Source organism: Perca fluviatilis, chromosome 5 (assembly GCF_010015445.1).
Source record: "Perca fluviatilis chromosome 5, GENO_Pfluv_1.0, whole genome shotgun sequence".
NCBI lineage: Eukaryota > Metazoa > Chordata > Actinopteri > Perciformes > Percidae > Perca > Perca fluviatilis.
In genome coordinates, this window is record NC_053116.1 from 12,521,117 (window position 1) to 12,547,172 (window position 26,056).

The 26,056-nt window shown below is 42.7% G+C and overlaps 1 protein-coding gene across 4 annotated transcripts in view; it reads left to right on the plus strand.

The window, feature by feature from the left end:
* Positions 1–26,056, plus strand: part of LOC120558783 (membrane-associated guanylate kinase, WW and PDZ domain-containing protein 2) — a 43,119-nt gene that overhangs the window by 7,863 nt on the left and 9,200 nt on the right. For 3 of the 4 annotated variants that reach the window (XM_039800026.1, XM_039800027.1, XM_039800025.1), the window contains exons 2-12: positions 3,639–3,928; positions 5,685–5,801; positions 12,086–12,205; positions 13,187–13,393; positions 15,379–15,574; positions 17,956–18,026; positions 19,107–19,268; positions 19,994–20,519; positions 21,352–21,910; positions 22,640–22,703; positions 22,794–23,207. In XM_039800026.1, the coding sequence (XP_039655960.1) occupies positions 3,639–3,928; positions 5,685–5,801; positions 12,086–12,205; positions 13,187–13,393; positions 15,379–15,574; positions 17,956–18,026; positions 19,107–19,268; positions 19,994–20,519; positions 21,352–21,910; positions 22,640–22,703; positions 22,794–23,207 (2,726 nt within the window). The remainder of the gene's footprint in view (positions 1–3,638; positions 3,929–5,684; positions 5,802–12,085; positions 12,206–13,186; positions 13,394–15,378; positions 15,575–17,955; positions 18,027–19,106; positions 19,269–19,993; positions 20,520–21,351; positions 21,911–22,639; positions 22,704–22,793; positions 23,208–26,056) is intronic. The other variant, XM_039800024.1, reaches the window with a different exon arrangement.

A 26,056-nucleotide genomic window follows, 5' to 3' on the forward strand; every position in this document is an offset into this window, starting at 1 on the left:
CGAGAACAACAGTGACAGCTGTTGGCTTTGAACTAAAACTGAAAATGCAAGTTGTGTGGGTTTTTTTGGTTCTCGATGAACCCGCTCAACCTTTTCCCAAACTCTGACTCATGTCGCCTGAGCTGAAGTTCTGCGAGGTCAAAGAAGTGAGTCCTCCTATCCGGACCTCAGGCTGTGTGGCGCCTCTCCATCTCTATCTGACCTCTGTACTTGCCTTTTTTCTCCCATTACTCTCAGAGTGGGGGACAAAAACACATTAAATCCATCTGTAGCCGACCTCAGAGTTGGACATTTGATTCTCTTCCTATTTCTGCCTTTTCTCTTCTAATCTCTCTCTCTACTCCCTGCCATCTCTCTTCCTCATTTGCCGTCTCTGTAAATAAAAAGCCACCAGGGACCTCCTCTTTTGGCCGAGCAGTAGGAGAGAAGAAGAGGATCCCTGTCAGATCTGCCAGTTGAATGACCAGTCAGCTGGAAAGGATTAGTTGTATCCTGTCCTTCTCTCACTCTTTAAAGCAGCCTCATTAGGCCTGCTGACCAAAGGACCCTGGGTGCCCCTCTTAGGGCTGGGCTGGGTGTTGCACTCAGGGAAGCCCTGGGCGTGTTTATCCCCACCCAGCCGAGGGTCGCCCTAGTCACACAGTCGCTCGCTTAAGAGGATTGGATCTTGGTGAAGTGATGTGTAATTGTTAATCTTGTGACCACAATGGAACCGGAGATCACAATTGTCCATTAGGAGTATTGTATTTGAAAGAGTTTGTATTAGCGGAGGTGTCCCAAAGTGAGTGTAAAGGAACATTCTGACATTTGGGGAAATACACTTTTTATTTTATTTGCGTTCTTGCCGAGATTAAGATGAGATCGATACCACTCTCATACCTGTTCGTTAGATAGAAGATATGGCCAGGAGACAGTTAGCTTAGCATAAAGAGTGGAGACAGGGGCACCAGCACCTCTGAAGCTCACGAATTAACATGATGTATCTTGTGTGTTTACAGTAATATGTACAACAATGAAGTGTAAAAATTCAAATATAATTATCGATTATTGTTTGTATTTTCTGTAACTAATTCATGGTCACAGTGTTTCATTGTTTCACATTGTGTCTTTTCTCATTTCTCTAAAACATACTATTTTGTTTATTGTATCCTTTTGTAAAACATCTTACTTTATTTTTGTTAATAATAATAGTTTTCTATAATATATGCTTTCTGGAGCTAGGAACAAAACCATCTCACTACACACACCGTGTATGATTGTGTATGTGACAACAAATTCTGATATTTCAGCAAATCATCATTTTCTGGACATAAATAAACAATACTGTTACATATTGTTTTTTTAAATTCCATTGTTAGCAAGATACATACCGAGCATGACATTTTACAGTTGAAAAAACAATTTGTCAGTTTTCTTTGGTCAACACGTGATGGTGTTTTTGGCAGGATTTTGACATTTCTTCTCTTCAGTTGCTTGTTATATATCTGGAAACATACACTCACCTAAAGGATTATTAGGAACACCTGTTAAATGTCTCGTTAATACAATTATCTAATCAACCAATCACATGGCAGCTGCTTCAATACATTTAGGGGTGTGTCCTGGTCAAGACAATCTCCTGAACTCCAAACTGAATGTCAGAATGGGAAAGAAAGGTGATCTAAGTGACTTTGAGCGTGGCATGGTTGTTGGTGCCAGACGGGCTGGTCTGAGTATTTCCCAATCTGCTCAGTTGCTGGGATTTTCACGCACAACCATTTCTAGGGTTTATAAAGAATGGTGTGAAAAAGTAAAAACATCCAGTGTGCTGCAGTCCTGAGGGGCGAAAATGCTTCGTTGATGCTAGAGGTCAGAGGAGAATGGGCCGACTGATTCCAGCTGATAGAAGATCAACTTTGACTCAAATAACCACTCGTTACAACCGAGGTATGCAGCAAAGCATTTGTGAAGCCACAACACGAACAACCTTGAGGCGGATGGGCTACACCAGCTGAAGACCCCACTGGGTACCACTCATCTCCACTAAAGATAGGAAAATGAGGCTACAATTTTAACGAGCTCACCAAAATTGGACAGTTGAAGACTGGAAAAATGTTGCCTGGTCTGATGAGTCTCGATTTCTGTTGAGACATTCAGATGGTAGAGTCAGAATTTGGCGTAAACAGAATGAGAACATGGATCCGTCATGCCTTGTTACCACTGGGCAGACTGGTGGTGGTGGGGGGATCCCTTTCGCCTTCAGAACTGCCTTTTGTGTCATTGATTCAACAAGGTGCTGGAAGCATTCTTTAGAAATGTTGGCCCATATTGATAGGATAGGGTCAAACACGGTATTAGTATGGTGTTCCTAATAATCCTTTAGGTGAGTGTATAAACCAATACAATATATCTGCAATAAGATAATATCGGGCAATATATCAGCCTGGCCACTTTATCATTAGCTTCCTGTACATATCTCCTTCCTTGTAAAACCAACCAATATGTTATATTAATTAACATTAATGGGCTTTAGAGGTGCTGGTAGCAGACAGAGCCAGGCTCGCTGTTTCCCCCGTTTTCAGTCTAAATGCTAAGCTAAGCTAAGTTAAGCTAAGCGTCTTCTGGCTCCAGCTTCACATTAAACACACAGACATGAGAGCGGCATAGATCTTTTTATTTAACTCATGGCAAGAAAGAAAATTATATTAATTAGAATTAGATTTATTCTTTCCCAGAATGTCAAACTATTCCTATATACAATAAGCGTTTTGTGCCATATATTCTACATGTTAATTTTTTGGATTGTGTTACCCCACTTTGTGTATCTCTGTTGCCCTGCGTGTTTCAAGGTGACAGTGCTGCTCTGATAATGTCAGAGGAACCCTGTCCGCTCTCTCCGGACATCGCAGCTGTCAAGCCACTGTCGACTCAAACAAATCTTCCCCAAGTCAGTGACATCCTCAATGCACGCACACACACACACACACACACACACACACAAACACACACAAACACACACACACACACACACACACACATTCACAGCTGCTCCCCAGGAAACATGTTGAACACACTGAGGAGACAATAGGAGAATCTGTCCTGGAAAATACATTGTTCAAACAAATGATGTAATTATTCATTGTCCAGAGAAATCTACAGTATATTTGTGTTAAAGTATCACGCATCAGTGTAGATACAGAATAGATTCTGAATACTCCAGTGTTCGACTGAAGCTGACGCTCACCTGTGAAAATGTGTGCATTCAATGACCTGTACCTTTTATCGAACGCAAACTGGATTTCCCCCGTGTGACTCGAGATCTGCTGGAATGTGCACTAAAGTTCCCATGTTGTGTGTTTACATGAAAACATAACATCAGCCTGCAGCAAGCGCAATGAACATGAGGGAATGTCTCTCTGTTTCTTTTGGGTGGACAGTCATGTAGTGTGCTGTAGTATGTTTGCATAAAGCAAAGACACAGTTTCCTTGTGTTGTGTTCCTCCCCAGATCTCTGACACCGACAACTAACAAAGGTTGAATGAGAAAACAACTCTCTCCCTGAAGTCCCGGGATCTTTCCCTACCTTGTTATTTAACAACCTTTTATTACTGTCTCACACCTTCTGCTCACCCTCCAATCCTGTTTCCTTTCCTCTCCAGCTCATTTGCCATGTCTAAGACAGCGGTGAAGAAGCTGCACTGGCGTTCCAAGGTGCAGGACAGCTTCGTCCCGTTGCTCGGCTCACCGGGGGAGCTGGGGATCGCCATTGGTGGAGGAGCAGATTATGGAGAGTTTCCTTTTGTCACGTCGGCGCCGGGGGGCGGACTCACAGTGGGTGATATCATCCTAGAGATTGGGGGAACGCCAGTATTAGGGATGACATTAGGAGATGTCCGTGGCGTCCTCAACTCCTGCCCCCATCCGATCCGCATCAAGACTGTGTCACCAGGTATGACTCAGCGTCAGCTCGTTGTTTTGATAGATGTGTAATTAATCACCGCACAGTCGAGGGAAGGCGTGAACATAACAGACTGCACGGCCTCTCCTTCTACTTCTGGATTTTCTGTATCACAGATCACTCACAATAATGCATTCCGTCTTTAATTATCTCCCTCACACTGCAGACCGTTTAACTTGTTGCTGTTTATGTTGCACACCATTGCGCTTACTTCATCAGACTACACCTGAACTATCTGTTACGCTGGAGTCCAGGCTGTCATCCATAATAATGTTGCTCAATAACTCGACTCTCACGAGTCAATTCCGCAGCCGTTGTGATGCTGATTTGCACTCGTCATTTAGTCTGGATTTGTCAAGGCGATCGGTCAATATGTGGGTAGGAGGTCAAAATTGCAGTGTTGACACATGACAAGAGTGTGGCGATATGGTTGTCTGTCACCCGCAAGAGGCCTTGATGTTTAGAACGGGGGGCCGGGCCGACGGATGTCTTTGTAGGCTCTGAACAGAGCAATATGTCACTGGAGTGTCACTTGAGTGCCGCTCCTGATGGCCTTGCTTGCCAGATTGATAGCTGATTTGGCCACAGGGGTGTAAACGGGGAACTTTGCTCCTGGTCCCTCCGCTGCTGGTAGATCCATTATCATCTCTGAAGTCGGCCTGGCCCTCCCTGGGCAGCTTGACTGCGTGTAGTGTGGACAGTGATGGATGAGCTGATGCGCCAGGTTGCTGTACCACACCTCTCCCTACTCCTACCCCTACTACAACTCCCTCTGCTCCAGCCTCTCAAATACACGACACCAGGCTACATTCCCCGGAGGCAGGCAGCAGTTTAAAGTTTTAGCACTAAGTCGGGTCATTCAGTTTCAGAGAGCCGATGTTGAGATTTGTATTTTGCTCTTCAACAGACTAGAAAAGAGCAGCTGTTTCATAACGCAATGAACAAAAGCCCAACATTTTCCCTAAAAGGCAGCTGGCTAGGTTCATTTCCCTTTTACAGGCAGCAGCCATATGTAGCCAGCTGTATGTACGTGCGTGCAGATGACTGCCTCCAGTAATGAAGTTACACTAATGTGACGTTTTTTAATAGCACACAGCACATTCAGTCGGCTACTGGGCAGAGCCGTAACAGACGGTGGGGGTAGGGGGAGACAGGGGTGAGGATAGCTGGTCGTCTGTCAGAGTGACAAGCTTTAGATGCTCTCAGCCAATCCATAACAGCAAGTTACCTGTCAAATGAGGTCGTAAAGCACTTCAGATGATATTAAGAGATCAGCTAGAAGGAAGATGAGCTATACGATGATCAGCTCTGCCTCTCCTGGTGACAGCCTCCGCTGCTGTGTCTGGAGCAATTAACCCCACTAGGTTGTTGTATATGCACGAGGGAGTCAGGGAAACACATTTTATACTCAGGATCTATGTGAGGATATATAGAGAGATCAGTTAAGTGTGAGTGTGAAAGTCTTGAGATTGTAAAATGATAAATGTTAAATCAAGCCTGGCAGCAGTAAATATTTAGATAATTTCCAGTCTCTATTTGACAGGCTACAAACAAATCTTAGAGTGAATATACAACGTTCAAAGTGTTTGTGCTTACTGAGCTGATTTCTCTCTCTCTCTCTCTCTCTCTCTCTTTTTTTTTTTTTTTTTTTTTTTTTTTTTTTTTTTTTTTTTTTTTTTTTTTTTTTTCTCCCTCTTCTATGCTTCTTCATCTCCCTGCCACACTTGTATCTTTGCCCTTCCCTCAGGCTCCGCATTGTGCAAGGATCTCAGATTGTATTTGAGCAAGTGTTTCACCCCCGGCTCAGTGGACAGCCAACTTCAGCAGGTCATCCGAGAGAACCTCTACCTCCGCGCTGTACCCTGTGAGTCCCATTTGATGTTTAAATATACTGTATCTGTCTATATACCTTGTCTTTATATTTCACGTTTTATTATGTCCTTTAAGCCTCCTTTGACCTGCCATTGGCCCATATATTGTACGTTTCACATTTAAGCCTAATATGAAGTAAACTGTCACCTTGCTCAGGATATCAGTGTATCCAAGCATTTTTTTTTTTTTTTTTTTTGATTGATTGATTATTATATATATTAGACAGTAACAAAAATAAATGCATTACAAAATGCCAACACAGTGACATTGTACATTTATCAGAACTGTCGAGGATAACACAAGAAAGTTCCAAACTTATTTCCATTGTGGTCCTCGAGCATATCTCTCTAAAGTTACGGACCTCATTAATTCTTTGTTAACATGTCTCATTGTAGCCACCATGTGAATGAATTGGTGTTAATAGGTGTTTAAGCCTACAGAACTGTTTTTCAGACAGAAAATCAAAGTGCAATCCGTTTGGGCATTTCCATAGCAACAGTCTGTATTGTCACAACACTGGACTTATCCTCAGTGGCAGTCTGCCCCTTATAACCCTCACCCCTGTGCCCCAGGCTATTAGTTTGTTTGGATGGTGGTAAGATGGTATTACATGTGATGGTAGTTGTGTTTGACAGGTTATTTTTTTATTAGTGCAGCTTTTGTATCATCTCCTGAAAAATTGCTCCGTAGTCTACACCACTACACTTCATTTTGATGCTTATGAATCAAGCACAATGGCAGCCAAAAGCAGCTAGTTGTAGTACATCTGTTGCTATCTTAATCCCCTATAATATGACGTCACTGGAGAGGGCGAGAGGGTATTGCAGCCATGCAGGGTTTTTCTGAGAAAGATATTGGTGCTTCTGATCTCATTTTCTACTTGCGTTGGTCTGTTTAGCTTATTTTTCTTTTTCTTGTTCAGGTAGTAGTATGGAGGAAACAGACCCATTATAGTGTGTCTGTAGTACTCTTGACCTTGCTGTGGCAGCGTGGAGTTGCTGCTAATCTCTCCTTTAGTCCAGGAAGTAGGTCATGTGGGACATTTTGCCACATGCAACACAACCCACACGCTGATAGAACAAGGCACAGGTCAAAACTCCCAGGAAAGATAAAACTGTCTCTCTTAGTATACAATATGCATATTTATATTATGGTATAATTGCAGCTTTATTTACATCAAGCTTTCTCATTACTTAGCCCTGCAAGCGTGCATCTACAAGCAGCTGCTCAGGCAGTGAATTGCCCAAATAAACAGTAGTGCTTTTAGCCATTTCAGAATACGGATAAAGAAAATGGGATGGATAAAAGAGGATGGGCATATACACATTTAGATAAATCAGTAAATTAATGTTTGGTCAGGGAAGGTTGTAGACATTTTTCTGAAGACAATATTGTGATATACTACATAAAGCAGTCCAGCCTTTCTCTGCCAGTGGTGTAAAACTTTGGAAACAACTTCCCATCTCTGAGTGCTTTCTTTTAGTGAGTGTGACAACAAGGCAGGCTCAGCCCGCGGGTGTGTAATCCTCTGATCTGCTGGAGATGTCACAGTAAGATGCTGTTGTTCTCATGCCGATACCAACACACGCATACTAGCTTGATGCTGAGACGGCTTGGAAACCATCCTGTCTCATTTACAGACCACTCGTATACCGGTGTATAGGAGCGGACTTTTTTTGTCCTTTTGTTGTTTTACACCGAGGAGGTAGCTGTGCTTGATGCTAAGGAGTTTTCATCAGTGGCTCATTGTGGCCCCCTTCAGGATCATATGTATGTTCCTTCTGTTTCTAGAGACTCTTTTGCTGTAGTTTGTTATTTTGTCGATAATTAATACCTTAAGTTACCTGAGATGAAGATGAATTAGCTACAGAGGCTCGTGAAGCATAGGTCAGGTCTTTAAATGTTTTAGGACAGTATAACAAGGCCTAAGTTTAGATTTAAATTTTTTTTAAATGTTAATGCTGTTTCTCTTCTGAAACTGTGGCTTAGCACCACTGTGCTATTTAGAGAATATGTCAGTTCCCGAATCCTTTTGATGAGACAATGTTCTGTGATGTTGGAGCTGGCACTGATGCAAGAAATATCATTACAAAGTCTCGGCTCAGTCAGGAGGGCAGTGCATAAAAATGGAAATGAATGACAAAATTAAATAATGCAGGCTACTGTATCAATAATCTCAAGCAGGGGGAATTGAATTAAAAGCAAATGTCTATCAGTGCCAAAGTGGAGGAGGGGCTGACTGCGGTCTAATGGCTCTGTGTGCTCAGACTGAAGCCGACAGGATGCTTACTGTGAAGCCTTTGAGGAAAAGGTAAATGTGGTTAGTACAATATATTGTATGTTCAGTCCAGTGAAACAAAGCAGTTTATATAACACAACTTTCTATTTCATGAGGAAACTACTAGGGCTGCACAATATACACTCGTTTTCTTATCGTCGTCGTGATATCAACTATCATATTGCGATATCAACTATCATATTGCGATATCAACTATCATATTGCGAAAGACGATTGAAAGAAAATATCAGTAGAAAACTGCACTTTAAAATGTAACTGTCATTCTTTTTTTAGTGGTGCCTTTTATATTCAATTCAATGTTCAATAAAAGAATGTTGGAAATGATTTCCTTTTATTTGTTTTCAACAAGCCGTTTGTTGTGTTTTAGCAGAATACTGAAAGCAGCAGAACTAAGTACGCTTTAAAATCTGTTTATTTATCAAAAGTAATATCGTTATCGCGATATTCAGTAACGTTATCGCGTAGTTTCCTCATATCGTGCAGCCCTAGAAACTACCCTTTTTTGTTTCTTCATTCATAGTTTTTTTTCTGTGTGCAAAACCTTACGTTACCCCGACTGAACGTTCCCATCCATTTTTGTATAATAGCACTAAGTATTTGTGAATGTGCCCTTGCATGATTCAGAGCCACTGTCATAGTTTTAAGTGTCTCTGTCTCCTCCATTAAAGACTTTTCTAATTGTCTTCTCTGAGTGACTCAGAGATAAGAAACATCATCATTTAGTTATTCTAATGTGCTCGCTCCAGCGTTGTCAGGCAGACCGTCGGTGGCCTTTTCAACTGTTGGATTCTTTGTTAGCTATTTGTGTGCAATGATCTTGACAGACAGCTCTGTCTGGGTGTTGATACCGAATTCTGTGTAATTACCTCTTCAATCCCTATCTCACCCCTCTCCCTGGGGATCAGTGTGCGGCGCCTACAGGGACAGGCAGGGTAGAAGAAGATGTCAATAATCCATTCTGTCCCCCCGCTGACATGTCATATATATTTCCTAGGAGGGTGCATGGATAATGAATCCCTGCCTCACACCATATCAGCTAGAGATACCCTGTGTGTCCTGAGGGGAGGAGAAGAATTACACACATGTCAGATGTCATCAGACGTGCTATCAGATCTTTAATTAGACACAGAGACTTCTAATTTACTTTCATATTTTAGTTTTTTGGGTGGTGCAAACACAACCCCGGTGCAGCATGGCACAAAGTGGATTGAATACATTACACAGTATCAGCAGGTGGAGTTGGGACGAGCTATTATAATGGCCAATCACATTTCTCATCCCATTTCAAAACACCAGACAGTTTCCTAATGAGCCGGGAAGTGAGGGTCAAACCTCTTTGGAGAAAACCTTCTCTTCTCTGGGAAGCACAGAGCACAAGGCACAGCATAGGAAAAAAACTCAACAAGAGCTGAAATGATTAGTAAATCAACCGAAAATTAGTCAGCGGCAACAATTTTGATTATCAATGGTGTCTGTCTTTTTTCTTTAAGCGAAAATGCAATCGGCATTTCCAGCTTTCAGCTAATTTCCGGACATTTTATAGATCAAATAATGAATCCATTTCTCAAGAAAATAATTGACGGATTAATCAATAATGAAAATAAAAGTTAGTTTTGTGATTTTTAATAGGTCTGTGTCTGGTCTTCTAAAGCCATCTAAAGTGAAAAAAATGAAAATGGAATTTTTTGCACTGTTTTTTCTGATCAAAGCGGGAGGAAGCATAACTGTTAGCACAAAATCAGAGGGCAGTGCCTCATCCTCTGTGGCTGATCGGAACTCATACTGTACAGTAAACACACTGTGCTACAGAAAGAAGAGGTCAGGCTGATGGAGGTGCCTCGTGCTCTCTAATGTCTCTGTGTCTACATGTGTGAAGTGTCTGTGGTGTGTGTGAGTGTTCATTTTGGTTTTATTTTGGTGTGTGTGTGTGTGTGTGTGTGTGTGTTTGTGTGTGTGTGTGTCTCTGCGCGTTCATGCTTTGTGCAGTCCTGCCTGTGTCATTGTGGCTGTGGGAGCTGCTCCCAGGACAGCTGTGCATTAATCATGGGTTTTATAGGGTAGCTGGGTGTGATGCCCTCCTGCCGGCCCCGCGCCGACATCACATGTGGTCCTCCAGGAGAAGGACGGAGATTTGTCCTTAGTTTGGGCTTGATGTAATTTTGTCTTGGGAAAGGAATTACTTGTCTCAAGGTCAGAACTGACGCCTTGTAGTTCAATTTGCAAATTAAATGATTCCATCAGATTAAATTTAATAGTATTAACATGTGATATATTTCACACTACATGGCTGCACATGTATTTAATGGTTAGGACATCTTGGTAAAAACACTGCAAACATTGAAACTATGGCTGCATGATTTGAGAAAAATATGCGATAACATTGTTGAATGTCGCGATAACGATATTACTTCTGATAAATGAACAGATATTAAAGTGTACTCAGTTCTGCTGCTTTCAGTATTCTGCTAAAATCCAACAAATTGCGTGTTGAATTTTGAGCAAATGAAAGGAAATCATTTCCAACATTCTTTTATTATATATGAACATTGAATTGAATATAAAAGGCACCACCAAAACTTTTTAACTCTATTGCCCACATTAAAAAGCCGGCAATTTTAGCAATACAATACCAACACAAACCCACACACACCCACAAACACTCTCTCAAGGAGAGGTTAAAGCAACAAAACAAGAAAAAAAAAAAGGGGGTCACCTTGTGGTTGAGCTTCATTCAACACATATATTGACTACATAGAAGCAGGACAAATAAACCATTGCATATCACAGTATGTTTAAGTAATTCTAAATCAAGGCCTAGAATGACCGGAGTCCATCCTCTTACGAACAAAGGTATTTTTTTTGTATCAACTGAGCTATTGTAGGGGGGCTAGGCTTCATCCAATTAATAGTGATCATTTTTCTTGCAATCATTAACAAAATATGTAACATGTAGCGGTGTTTCCTTAGAAAGCAAGTTTTCAGGTGTTTTATCCAGTAAAAAAAATTAAAGGGTCCAGAGGGAAATCCATCCTGAAAATGTTGTCCACTTCCTCTTTAATGTCTTTTCATTATGTCTGTGTCACGGAGCAGTCCCATAATATGTGGGTATGGTCCCCCACCATGCCACAGTTTCTCCAGTAAATGTTGGGGGGCATTGTGTTTAAACATTGATACCTTAAGAGGGGTAAAGTGCAGTTTTCTACTGATATTTTCTTTCAGCTAACACAAGAAAAGTGTGTTTCGCGATGTGTTTATTGCGCAAGTTGATAAAAGAACCATATATTGTTCAGCCCTAAATGAGACTCTTCTGTAATGATGTTTTCTCTGCCGTGGTTTGGACTCGCTGCTCTCTTCCAGGCCAAGGTCAATGTGAATCAATTATGATGACAGACCATTGATCATCTGATTGCTCCATCTTTAAAATGGTGATAGAAAGACTTTAAGACTTTCACAGCGCCTCATTAATGTTTAATTCTGTTCTTATTGGTCCAGTCATAGTAAAGAGACCCTGGTAAATGCCTACCGTCATCATCGGGCTCTCCATACCAAAGGGCACATTTTGGCTTGTGGGTGGGTGCTGTGTTCACCTGCGAATGACTTTACTTTAAAAGCGAAATGCTGTAGTTAAAGAGATCACTTGTTCATTGTTATTAACTTATATTATTGTTTATATGTTAACTCCTTTTAAGATTGTGTATAACTTTAAATACAACCAGAATAGATCCACAACCTTTCACTTCACTATTTCTATTTCTATATGTAATTTGTCAAACTGTAATGCTTGGACTATTTATAATTTGCTGAGTTGTTGTTTATTTAAACACTAAACTAAGATTCATGACCCACGATGAGAGGAAAAAACTGTGATTAATTGACATGTCATCCACGTTAGAGCTGGCAGTATTTCTATCCTCGTCGTGGCTCTGATGTATGATATAATACTGTATATCATATTTCCTGTTGTCTCCCTCTCCCAGGTACAACCAGACAGCCCAGAGATGGGGAAATCTCAGGCGTAAACTACAACTTTGTCTCCATTGAGGAGTTCTTCTCCTTGGAGGAGTCGGGAGCGCTGCTTGAGAGCGGAAAGTTCAAAGGTACTCAATAATTAACACGTTATATCTTATTTGTTTCATGTGAAACGAAAACCGAAGTGTAAAAACGACAAGTTGTAGGTCTACAGGTGCCGGGCAATTTTTTTGCCAGGTGCAGTGGCTTCTTGGAGTCTCTGCTGGTTGCCTGGCAACCTGAGGGTGATTAAAAAAGAGAGAACATGTTAATTAATGAGCTTTTGAGGTGCTGTTATGCAGATTTAGTTGCATTTGGACAGAGCCAGTCTAGCTGTTATAAATAAAGAACTGGTATTGACACGTTTTTGTTGTGATTAATGTGGTTTACTGAGTTCATACTAGGACAGTCAGTTGCCATCTCTTTATGCATATTAATGCTATAAGGTGTTGCTCAGCTCAAATCTACCCCGCAGACTCCTCCCCCCTCTGTAAGGGTCAGAGTGCTGCCTCTGATTAAAAAGCCTCCATACATTAGCATCCATAATTTATAGGAGTTTAATGGGAGCAATAAATGTCATCCTCACTTGCCTTCCATGCGACATTGACAGACACATCGCTACAGCAAGGCAATCGGGAGTATCAGCAGCATTTTAGCCTGCAGAAACTGCAGTAAATGGCAACGGCCGAGACCTTGTTGTGGAGTTCAGTAATCTAATGTTTCCCCCAACCTATTTGGATCTCCATGAGCCAAATGGACGGGTGGAGGTCATTTCATTTCTTCTTTAGCAGCTGGAGCAGATGGGTAGAACTGTGAATATAGAATACAGTAGATGATCTCACAGGAGACATAATGCACCATACATACAGGCATGTAGTATGTGCTGTTTGTGTGCATAATGAATATAAAATATTTCAGATTGGAACTCAGTAACATGTTAATGCAGACTGAGTGCTGTTACTGACCACCTTTAGATTTATGTCAGTAGATTTTATTTACATTTATTACATTGTATTTCCACACAATTTCTTTTCTCGGTTTGACATGTTCAATGCAATTCCATTTCTCAGGACGAGCCTCTCCCCTGTCCTTCTCTGTCTCAGGGAATTACTACGGCACACCTCGGCCCGTTCACATCAGCGCAGAGAGCCCCCCCATCACCTACCAGGAACACCGCAACCTGCTCAGAAACTTCCGCACACGCAGCAAATCGCTCAGCAACCTCGAGAAGCCTGCAGAGGACGGCGAGAACAGCGAGGACGACTCGGGCCTGTCAGGCAAGTATTGCTAAACCTGGTCTATGTGACAGCATGTGTGGGCAAGGTTATACATGTAAAGTGGAGTATTACATAGTCATCGGGGCTTCATGAAAAAAAAAATAGAAAACGTATCTCTTAAACCCTGCATAGCAGCCTGCAGCTAAATACTGCATTGTCCCTCTATCTATAGCTCCAGTCTCTGATACCCAAATTAATCAATCATTAGCACAATTAGTATGCCCTAAACTCTCAGTGGGGATGTGGCCTCATCGATTGCTGGATCACTTCCAAAGGAAGGTCAGGCTGCCTTAGGTGGAGCAGGCAAGGAGGTAAGCAGACAAGCAAGTGTGCACACAGGGAGGTGACAAAGAAGCAGAAAGTGTTTGAATTATTAGGCTCACCTGACACTGGAATAGCCAACACATGGCTGTTATAAAAAAATTTTCCTCTCATGAGGCAAAAGCATTTTCTGTGATGGATGACTCACCGTACCAGACATATTATCTTAGAAGGCTTAAAAGGCTTATTAATCACTAGTGGTGGAGGAAGTATCCAGGTCCTTTATTTAAATAAAAGTACCGATGCAACAATGTAAAAATATCCTTATTCAAAATCCTACTTTAGTAAAAGTCCACAAGTATTATCTGCAAAATACACTTAAAGTATCAAAAGTAAAAGTACTTGTAGAAAAAGGTAGTTTAGTCCAGTGGTTCCCAACCTGGGGGTCAAGGCCATTCCAAAGAGGGTGTGAGGTAGACTGGGTAAACCCAGTCCGATCTGCCGGCGTTTAGATTTTCGCCCTACAATACAATTTTCTATCCTGCGTCCGTTAAAAATCTGTGGGAACCAACAGAACCACCTGGCGCGCTATTGGCGGGTTTGACACGATGACGACAGAGAAGCGACCAAGCAGCTTTTTGTTTACATTCAACATGGCGGCCACCGAAGCGCAGCAACCCGTTGATGCCGCTGTCGCCGCTACGTCACCCGGATCGTTGGTCTGATTGGTTGAAGGATTATCCAATTGCATACAAAGTCATTTGAACTATGCCCGTTGATTGCGCCTCTTGTGCAGTAGAAAATACAGAGCAGACTCCCCCAGACTAATGTTCAATCTTAAAAAATTAAGCTAGGTCTGGTGATAGCCAGACTAGGTGTGAGGGGTCGTGAGATGATTCATGGGATTGGAAAAGAAGAAAAACCAAAGTTCTGCTTTAAACATTGGTTTTCACTTTGTGGGCATTTCTCTAATCTTTGGCTTTTTGTGAAATATTAATTCATTTGATCTCTTTGGGCCTTGAACATTTATTTAAAGAAAGCTTCTGAGAAATGTACAGGGGAAATGTCTCTTTGATGGTACTACTAAAAATACATCTGAAATGTGACAAGGGGCCCCAACTTAACACTGTATTTTTTAATAAGGTATCACAATCCAAAGGGTAAAAGGTTACGGTATGTTGTTTTTGTGTAATATCTCCAAAGTGTCAAATAAATGTAGTGGAGAAAAAAGCGATGATGACATACGACAATGCATAAATAGGAAAAATAGGAATGCAGGATAGAGTTTGAGCGATCCATCCAAATCACTGACCTCTGCTGAGTCATCTTCTGAAGTGATACCGTGTGGGTGGATGAGTTTACAGCGGGACTCAGGACACCCCATGTCATGTCCTACGCCTCTCAGATCCATGCTGGAGCGCACAGCTGAAGGACAGCTACAAGGACAGCTACAAGGACAGCTAGGCAACAAAAAAAAACATTGTTTTTCTTCTCTGCTGGTAATATGGCATGCATGGTCACACACTCTGCATCCTTAGAGAGAGGGCAAAGCCGGCTGAGATGCTGACCTCAGGTCTTTTTTTGCCTGACATGGAATTGCCCGCGTCAGGTCGTGACAGATTGCGGAAGAAACTTTTTCACCTCCTGCATCTGTTAAATAATATAATACTGTTCAAATTAGATTTTTTTTTTTTTAACACTCTTTCTTGTCACTATATTTACAGGAGGCTCTGCAGGTGTCAACAGCAGCGTCCCTCCTAGCCATCGGAGCCCCGGGCGGCCCCGGGCTTCCAGCAGCGGGGATGGTCGTGCCATAGAGAACGGGGTCATCGGCAGCAGAAGTGGTGCCAGGGTGAGAGGTGTGATGCCTGATCACTGGGAGCAGGCCTTCAGTGACCCCGGCGAGTCTCACTACATAGAGTGAGTATCTGCCTGTTCTTCACAACCCTTAAAACTAGGGTAGGCAGTTTTCTGGAAAAAAAAACTGCCAGAATTTGAAATTACAGCCCTCCTCTTCCAGCTCCCCCCTCTCTGTCCTAAGCCCCTCCCACCAGACGAGCACGGGCATAAATACGCGCAATCGTAGTTGTGATCCTATTGTGTTATATAGCCGCAATTCTATGACAATTACCGTCTTGTTTTCTTTGCAAACTTGTGGGCCTGAAAAGCCCTTTGAGATGACATACTGTGATTCGAGGCTCTAGCTAGCTACATAAACATAAACTTCAGTTACCTGCAGTTGTGTGCCTTTGGCTATGTTTAGCAGAAGGCTAAACTATTAGCCATTTTTTCTCTCGCTTTGCCGATATTGACACATGTTTTATCGCGTTTATTGACTCTCTTTTAAAGCAACACTAGAGAACTTTTCCTGCTTCGGTCCCCCTACAGGTTGGAAGCGGAATTGTCCATTACATTACATTATGCAAGTTTGCCAGATCGGGTAGCGGAGCTGTAGTTCGATTGAGACATACGACAGCAGTAATGGACAATTCTGCTTCCAACCTGTAGGGGGACCGAAGCAGGAAAAGTTCTCTACTGTTGCTTTAAACTCTCATTTATGCAGTTTCTGCCAAGGGGGGTAAGCTTCGCTTCAGAACTCGAACCTCCTATGGCGCCATTTTGATGCTACAAAGCGATCACCTCCTGTTAGCATTCCACTGACCGCCATTCATTTTGACGTCACTTTGACAGTGAATAACTTTACATCTGAAGCGTTTAAAGACTCTATTTGTCCATTGTTTATTTCTAAAGAAACACGCCAATGTACAAAAGGCTTCATTACCTTGTACCTCACGTTATGGCTCCGTAGCAGACATTTTTGTAAAAATAGGCTAACGATTGTGTCATAACCAAGCGACTTACTGTCGCATAGTAGAGGAATTACCGTATAGTACAGGAGAAGGTCGCAGGCAGTTTCGACTTACGTTAGCTGTTTAGGTTTAATTACTAATGTTAACTAGCATTTTAGTTAGCAATAATTAGCCTGTGCCCATGTTATCTCCTTACATATACCTACACTCTCCATCTCTGCAAGATTGGGAACGATTGAGATTTCTCTTGGCACAGCTACCAGAAGACTTCCAACTTTCAGACAGGTTGCTCACGTCACATTTACGTCATCTCTCTCAGTTGGAGGCTGGGCAGTATTGCTCAGTGCTCACCGGAAAAGTGCTTCTAATATCCTTCACTGGTCTCCGTCCAGAGCAACGGGGTCTGTTGGTCCATTATATGGTCGTCACCCGCATCTGCATTTGTAGAACAGCCAATAAAAATTGCCCTCTCTCTAAAATGACCTGTGATTGGCCAAAGTCTCCCGTCACAGGCTAGATTTTCTCAAGCCTGCAAACAGGGCCAAGAGGAAATGCAGAACTCTAGTTTTCTCATAGACCACTTGAATTACAATATTCTAAAATGTTATTATATATTATGGAATATTTGCCCAATGATGCAAACAAAAACAGCCTACCCAAGTTTTAAAGGAATAGTTTAACATTCTGTGGAATACACTCATCAAGCATATTCGCTTTTCTGAAGAGAGTTTTATGAAAAATGAGTTTTACTAAATATGAAGTGAAGCTAGAAGATGGTTAGCTTAGCTTAGCATAAAAACTGGAAACGGGGAAACAGCTAGTCTGGCTCTGTCTAAAGGTACAACCTACCAGCACCTCTAAACCTCACTGATTTATCATTGTTTAATACATCCAAAAACTAAAGTGTAAAAAGACTTGTGATTCCCCTGACTCAACCTTAACCTGTGCTCAAATGTATCCCCTTAACATTAACAAGCCGTATTCTCTGATGCTTAACCTCAACCCGACCTCACTGTAACGCCAACCAGTTAACTCCTAACCATAGCCTAAACTAAGCACTGACCCCACTACTTGTTGTTTTTGCACTTCAGTTTATGTATTGATTATAAAACAAGATATATCATGTTATTCAGTGAGCTTTAGAGGTGCTGGTAGGCAGATTCTTTTTAACCTTGTAGCTTAGTCCACTGTTTCAAGTGTTAATGCAAAGCTGAACTAACTGTTTTTTCATATTTAACGATAGCTGTGACAGAAATGAGAGTGGTATCCATCCTCTCATCTAACTCTCTGCAAAAAAGTGAATATTCGAATTTCCCAAAATGTTAAACTATTGCTTTAAACATGCTCTGAATACAGCAAAGGTGCTATGCAAAGTATATCAATGGCAGGCATCTCTGTTCTTACTGTATTAAATTCCAAAACGGTCATATTATATCAAATACTATTATTTTTCTGAAGAGGGAATCTTTTCTTTTGCTTTGTCTCTCCAAGTTGCAACCCGAAGAGGACCAACTGGCAGAGTCCTCGAGCCTCAAGCAGAGAGACTGTCTACAAAAATGAATGTGAGCCTCTTTCTTTCTTTCCCATCTCTCTCTCTCTCTCTCTCTCTCTCTCTCTGGATGTAATTACTGCAACATTTTTGCCACATTTAACTGTTGAACAGCCTTAATGAAGCTACATATTTGTAAAGAACGGAAGTAACAGACTGAGCCAGCTTGCGCCAGTCAAATGAGATGGAATGAGCTTTTTAGATGAACGGAGACGTGTAAGTGATTAAGGCCTAAAGCTCGGAGCTGCTGGCAAAGAGCCAGACTTTCTGCTGTGGCTGGCAGGGTCAACACGTGGATGGCATGTGACTGGCAACTTAATTTCATAATTTGGTCACATGTTTTGCTGTTGAAAAAACAAGGATATAATCTACTTTTTGATGTCTGTCTGACACGGCTGATTGCAAACTGTAAGGGACCCATCTGTTATAGTATAGTCCTGGGATTCCAGCTTGTCCTAGTAAAGTGCAGTACACATCTCCCACCAGCAGACGGTGGTATAATCTCCTTTATGGTTATTATTACTGTAAAATCTGGTACATGGAATCCAAACTAACACTGTCATAACCATCATAATGTACACTTCACAAACAAAGGGCTAAAATAATACGGGAAAATGGGAAGAAAACTCAAATCTGAAGTAACTTTTTCGTGGCAAAGTGAGAGTGCACAGTAAATAAAAAGACCCAGATTGCAGTGCTGTGTTGCGTCAGTCTAATGGATTACGTGTCTGATTTTAAGGAGGTAGTCTGTAATGGATTCTGCTTTTAATGCAGTCTTTTCACCAAACACTTCGGTTTGTGTGCGTGTCTATTTATTTAAGTATTTTTTTTTATTAAAAGCCATCTGGCAATTCTTTTGCAGACTCTCTCTCTCTCTTTTCCCTCACTCCTAAAACCGGTCAGTTGAACCATTTAATCGTATAAACATACAGGACTGACACTGTTATAACTCCTCTCTTCATCTGATATCACTCTGGTGGTATTTTTGTTTTCATCCTTGCTGCCTTGAAGACTTTTACAACTTTTCCTTGGAGGTAAGCGTCATCATTGTCTCATCCTCTCTCTCTGTCTTCTTTTTTTCGGTGACTACCAGGGTTCACGGACCAGCCTGGGGAGCTCAGGGGTTTCCCTGTGCACACACACTTGACCAAGGGCTCCAGGGGGTTTGGTTTCAATATTGTTGGGGGCAGCAGGCCAAGAGAGTTCCTCCAGGTCTACAGTGTGACTGCAAGTGGTCCCTCAGCACTCAAGACAGGTAAACATACAATAAACCAGGCAGGGACGATTACTGCATGAGAAAGCGATCTTGATTGTAAAAATGATGTGTGATATGATATTGACTAGAGAAAGGAGGGGACACATTCTCAGACACAAATACTTGCTTGTATTAGTAATAGTACAAGACATATCTGCAGACTGAGAGCTGTAACTATAGTTGCTGAAATCTTGCAAAAAGAAAATATTTTGTGTTTTACCATCTCTCTAGTTTTCTGTCTCCACTCTTTGGGATTATACCTCTGGAATTATCTGATCTCCCACAGCAAGTGTATATCACAATCAGTCCATAATCCTCAGGGCTAGCACACCATAATCAAGCTATCATAGCACATGCGTATGCAACGGTACGCATCCACTTTACACACACACACACACACACACAAATGTCCATACAGGCAGATATTACCATTCTAGGAAGCAACAGCACAGGCTGTCTCAGCAGGGGCTGATCTAGTTCATATCTGTTAATAGGTTTAGAGGAATTAGTTGGTTGGATTAGTCCACACCCACGCAAAACACACAGCCAATGTTTCATTCGCGAACTACACTTATCTGCACGCTCAAGCCTAATGAAAATGGTCAAAAAAGATGAAGCAGTAACACATATTGTCAAAGGTAAAAAGGTGTGTAATTTTGCTGCAGATAATTCAAAATGCTCAGTATTATAACGATATTTCTGTGTTTTCTTTTGTGCTTCATTAGCGGACATCCTGGTGTACATCAATGACTTTTGTGTGTTGGGGGTGTCTCACAAAGAGGTGGTAGAGATGCTCAAGTCTGTGCCTGTGGGCCACACTGTGGATGTAGAGGTTAGAAGAGGGTATCCCATGCTCTACAACCCTGACGGTTGTCCCAAGCAGCCCCCGCCAAGGCTACTCGACACCGGGGAACCCATCCTACCACCCACCACCACCCAGCCTCAGCCTCTGCACCAACTACCTCGTCTCCCGACACCCACTCCCAACACCCAGCACTTTGACTATAACGGGCTCCACAGTGACGGGAGGTACATGGAACCAGGGGCGACTCTAGACGCTAATGGAAATGCTATGTCTTTCGCTACCAGACAGCCGGCCTCATACAGACGCTCCAGCATGAGCAACGCTGCCTCTCCCCCGCCTGTGCGTCCTCCTCGTTCACTGAGAAGTTTAGCCCGGCTGCAGTCGTTCGACCCAACGCTCGCCAGCCAGAGTGACAGTGAAGTTGTTTCTGCCATTGGTTCCCACAGGTAACAGATACACACACACACACACACACACACACACACACACACACACACACACACACACACACACACACACACACACACACACACACACACACACACACACACACACGTATGACACAAAGGAAGTTCCTGCAGAGATTGTACTCTAGAGGTGAATTTGTAATGCCCTTTTTAAAGTGATGAATTAAAACGATTAGCAGTTTGATTGCAGTGATTTGAAAGTAGTATTGAATAGTTTGAAAGTTTGCCTGTAATTTCAAATTCAGTTTAATAAGGTAAGACTGGGCTGTAGGAAATGAGAATCAATGGGAATTAGATTTAATCCAATAATAATTTTTGTGTTGCACAATTTTTGTAGTTACCTTTTGTTCAAATAATGAGAGGAAATGCATTTTGTATACATACTAACTGTATACTGTACAGGCTGCAGCGACAGGTGATAGCAACAATACCATACATTTGTCATTGATTCATCGTTTTCAAGCAAAAATGCCATATGTTAGTTCCAGCTTCTCAAATGTGTGGATGTGTGTTGCATTTTTTTTTAGTCAATGTCAAAATAAAAATAGTCAATGAAATATCTTTTGGTTTTGGTTGGACAAACAAGCTATTTGAAGACGTCACATTGGCTTCTAGGAAATTGTGATATGCATTTTTTTAATTGTTTTGATATTTTTTTAGACTAAAAGATGGATCAAGAAAGTAATTGGCTGATTAAAGTAAATAACATCCTTAGTTGCAGTCCTAAACATCTCTGCACCTGAATGCGTGTCAAAGCAAAGACGTACTGTATTTACTTTGGATTTTGACTCCTCACATTCTTTTTCATCAGGGCATCAATTATCCGTAATCACAACAATAACTCCCTCTCAACACCCCCTCATCCTTATCGTCACGGCACATCCAAGTCGTCTGAGAGTGACCTGTCCACCTGCACTCTGACGGGGTCCCGGCTGCCTCTGCCTCAGTCCCCGAGGAGGCCCTCGTCCTCCCCCAGCGGCCCCCACAGCGCTCACTCCCGCCTCTTCAGACCGCAGACCTCACATCTCAGACCTCCTCCCACCCCTGACAGCCCACACCATTACCGTGGCTTTAACGGTTTCCATGGCAACACCAGCCCCACTGCAAGTCGCAGCAGTGTGTCCTCTCCTGGGGCAATGAGTGTGGGCAGTGCAGTTGGCAGTTTGAGCGGAGGGGAGCTGGTGCCGGTGGCCTTGGGCAGGATCGAAGGAGACCGAGGACTCGGCTTCAGCGTGACGGCTGGCGGTCCGGCAGGCAGGATGACTATAGTGAAAAGAGTCTGGGACAGGAAGCAGTGCAACTCCCTGCAGCCAGGGGATGCTATTGTCAAAATCAACGGAGCAGATGTCCAGAGTCTTAGTTTTACACAGGTATTAGAGGACCAAATGGGAGAAAAGTCAGGAGAAGTAATGTGAACTAAACACAATTCATAGTTGATGGGTTGAAACAGTGATTCCTGACCTTTTTTGCTTAATATGAATCAATCTGCTTGCCTGCCCTTCCCTTCCCATGGGGTGCATGAGTTTCTCTTCTCCGGTGGCCTAAAGAGATCAAACTATACAGTATTTCACAAAAAAATGTAAATGAGAGAAAAGTCTGAAAAATAATCAAAATTTTGAGTAAAAAGTTTATTTCCTATATTTGGGGTGGCAGTAGCTCAGCTATGTCTTGTACTCTGCAGCTCAGGTTCAAGCCCCCGTACGGACCAAAGTACGGCGTGTGGACTGGTAGCTGGTGCCAGTTCACCTCCTGGGCACTGCCAAGGTGCTCTTGAGCAAGGCACAGAACCCCCCAACTGCTTGGGGTGCCTGTTAAGTTCTCGCAGCCCCCTCACTCTGACATCTCTCCATTTGTACATTTATAGGACCTGAGCATGTGTGTATTTCAGACCTGTGTGTAGTGTGTTCTAGCAACATAGTGAACATTTTTTTTAATTAAAGTTTAAATTATTACCTTCATAAAAATTCATCTCCCTACCTCCAAGTTACTGAAAACATGCTAATCAATTAAAATGAGAGATGAACACCACCTTAAAAGGTGTCAAATGTACCCAAAGAATTTCAAAATGAGTCACAATTTATGTATGCGTTTGTTAACAGGTACAAACAGTTCTCCAGGAACACACCAAACAGGCGGAAGTCATCTTGTTGATTTACAGAGGAGGTAAATGATTCACATTCGTTGTGATTTTAGTAACTGTAGTATTCACTGCGGCTAAATTCATCTCACCGTTATTTTCTCTCTCATTATCAGGCATCTATCACTCAACCATCTCCCCCGGCTCCACCCGGAGACTCCCTCCGCCTCTACTCCGCCCTCCTCCTCCACCTGTTGGTTCAGACATCTCCTCTGTGCTCCCAGAAGCACTGCCTATGCCCCGTACCTGCATCAGCAACCCTGCCTCCCCAGCCCCGATGCGCGCCTCGCTGATCCAGAGCACCAGTTTTTTGGAGTCGATTCCAGTGACCCTGACCATGGAACCCAAAGACTGGATCAACACGGGCCTGGAGGACGAGGCGGGCGGTGTCACAGTTCCTGACTCCGGTCTGGAGAGGGAAAGTGGGGAACGAACTTGGCCGCTCAGAGGGTTTGATGTGGAGCTGAGGAGAAAGCCAGGAGAGGGCTTTGGGTTCGTCATTGCCTCTCAGGATGTGGAGAATGGCAAAGGTGAGAGCCAACTACATACAACTATAGTGACAAATCACATTGTGCAACATGTGTATCAAGCTTTAAATATAATATACGTTTTGTACACGTTTTGCAAAACTGTATTTCTTTTCATCTAATGATCTGAAGTAGAAGTGTATGGCATTACGCAGCATTAGTTGAACTTTTTTGGCCCAGTAGAACTGTTTGGTTACCTGCCCAGGGAAACAGGTTTCATTTGGATGTCCTTGTGGACAGATGCACCATTAGGTAATTGCAGATTAAATAGTGGTGGTCACCATGGCTACATGCCACCAGATGAGTCATGATGCATTTCTTTCCTTTCCTTATAAAGTATTTTACCCCCAGGTTGATTGTATTGTTGAAGGAAATTAGTTTTGGCATCCACTCTTGTCACAGAGTGGTTTATGGTGGAGTTCACGTTTGGCTAGCTAGCAGAAAACATAATTACCCAAGTGTGTATTTGCTGTCTATTTTCATGAAATGCTAAATGCAAATGCACTACCCATAAGATGTTTGATAGTTGTAGTTTTACAGGGGGTTATGTGCTGGGCAGTAACTTCCTGAAGTTTCAGCTTGGTGCCTGGCATTGGCAGTAACCTCATATTTATCGTGCAGACATAATGAGAGTGGTATTCATCCTCCCATCGACCTCTCAGCGATAAAGCAAATAAGTGTATTTCCCCAAATGTCAAAATATTCCTTTAAAGGTCCCGTGACATGCTGCTTTTTGGTCAGTGGTCCCCTAATACTGTATCTGAAGTCTCTTTCCCGAAATTCAGCCTTGGTGCAGAAATACAGCCACTAGAGACAGTCCCACAATGAGCTTTCCTTAGGATGTGCCATTTCTGTGTCTGTAGCTTTAAATGCTATTGAAGAGGAGAGAGGGGGGGGGGGGGCAAGGTGGAGGGTGGGGGTGTGGCCTTGACCAACTGCCATTTGTCATGATGTCTCTCTCTCTCTCATGGGTGGGCCAAATTCTCTGGGCGGGCAAAGCAGAGAAATGGGAGGTAACCTTGCTCCTTATGACCTCATAAGGAGAAGATTCCAGATCGGCCCATCTGAGCTTTCATTTTCTCAAAGGCAGAGCAGGATACCCAGGGCTCGGTTTACACCTATCGCCATTTCTAGCCACTGGGGGACCATAGGCAGGCTGGGGGAACGCATATTAATGTTAAAAAAACTCATAAAGTGACATTTTCATGCCACGGACCTTTAAGAAGTGAACAGGTTATTTACAATTATTTTTAGTCACGCTCTTTTTAATACAATTTCTCTCCAGCAAAAACGGATTTTGTTAAAAGTATCATGTCACTAGTATCACACTCTTTTTCGTTTTCTCGATCCGCTCTGACCTGATAGGACATTGAGGCTTGTTTATGTTCTGTCTGGCAAGTGAGCCCATCCTCCCCTGATTAGCTTTTAGTGTAGTGCTTATGAATAGCCGGTTAACCGCAGCATCCCCATGATGAATTACCCCCCTCTTCTCTTCCTATGTGTTGAATTTGCTGCCCTCTATTCCGGTTTGATGCAGTTCATTTTGCTTTATGGGCCAAGCAAACGCTGTTATGTTTTCATGGTGAGATAAAGGTTGTAGGTGCACATGTCTCTGCAGCACAGACACCCTCCCTCATCAAAACCTCCACTTTATTTTCACAGAAAGAACAGAGGGGACCTGTCTCTGCATATCTGCCTTTATCCTCTATCATTTCCTCTTCCCATCTCTCTCTTCCACTTCCTCTCCATCGCTCTTATCTTCCTCACAGGCTCACACCTACTATTTCCTTTTCTCACCCTCTCTCTCTGTCTCTCTCACCCTTTTACTCTGCAGTAAAAGCGTCCAGTCTGGTTTTTCAAAAGATTAAAACTCTCCCCCTCTCTCTCTATCTATCTCTCTTTCCCTCCATCCTTTCCTCCCTCCGCCTCCCACCAACCTCTCCATTGCTCTCTGAATGCTCAAGAGAAATGCCACACTGAACATTTCCCTCGCAGAGGAGCAACAGAGGGGACAGCCAACCTGTGTTTCAGCTCCTGTTGACCGTTACATGTGAATCTCAACACCTTCAAGCTGCCTGACAAGGAATTGAGGATTTCATTTTTTGGTTGTTTTCTGCGCATGCTAATCAAAGAACCATGCTGGAGAGACTACAGTCTGCTTTGAAAACTGTGAAGGAGTCTAAACGTAATTATTCGCTCCACTTCTCGTTTCATGTTTACTAAAAAGAAAATGGGAGGGTACTGGTTTGGTGCAGTGTTTCACGTTCAGCTGTGTGCATGTGCTAGAGGTTATAATTCTGTGTTGCACGCTAAAGTTTGCTCGGTCAGGTGTTGACTTTGGCAGTTTGAAAGTTACATCCACAGGCTCACATCTTCTAGATGTCAGATAGTTGATGAAACTGATGCTGTGGCAATACGTATTGTGGTTATTTTGTTACAGTTGTACTGGATGATGATTGCAGCAGCAGCAACAACAACAGATGTAAGGGAATTTAAAATAGTTTTAATCCAGCCAGGCTTAAAGCAGCACACAACTTGATATGGTAATGGTCTTTGTATTAGAGCCATTAGTGAGCTACACAGGCAGAAAAATGAATGGATTTAACCGACAGCATTAGTAGTGCTGTCAGCGTTAACTCTCCTGCACGCACACTACTTGTATGAACGATCCTGCTAAAGATCAACAGTGCTCTCCCCGCTCTCCGGCATGTACTGGATATGTGCAGGCTGCTGTGGGGATGTCTGCACCGGCTGATGCGTCTGAGCTGCAGAGGGGGATTTTATGATGGCGGGGAGGGGGGGCTGCTCCCACTCCTGAGCTGAGTGGTGATCAGTGCACAGCGTCAGAGGCT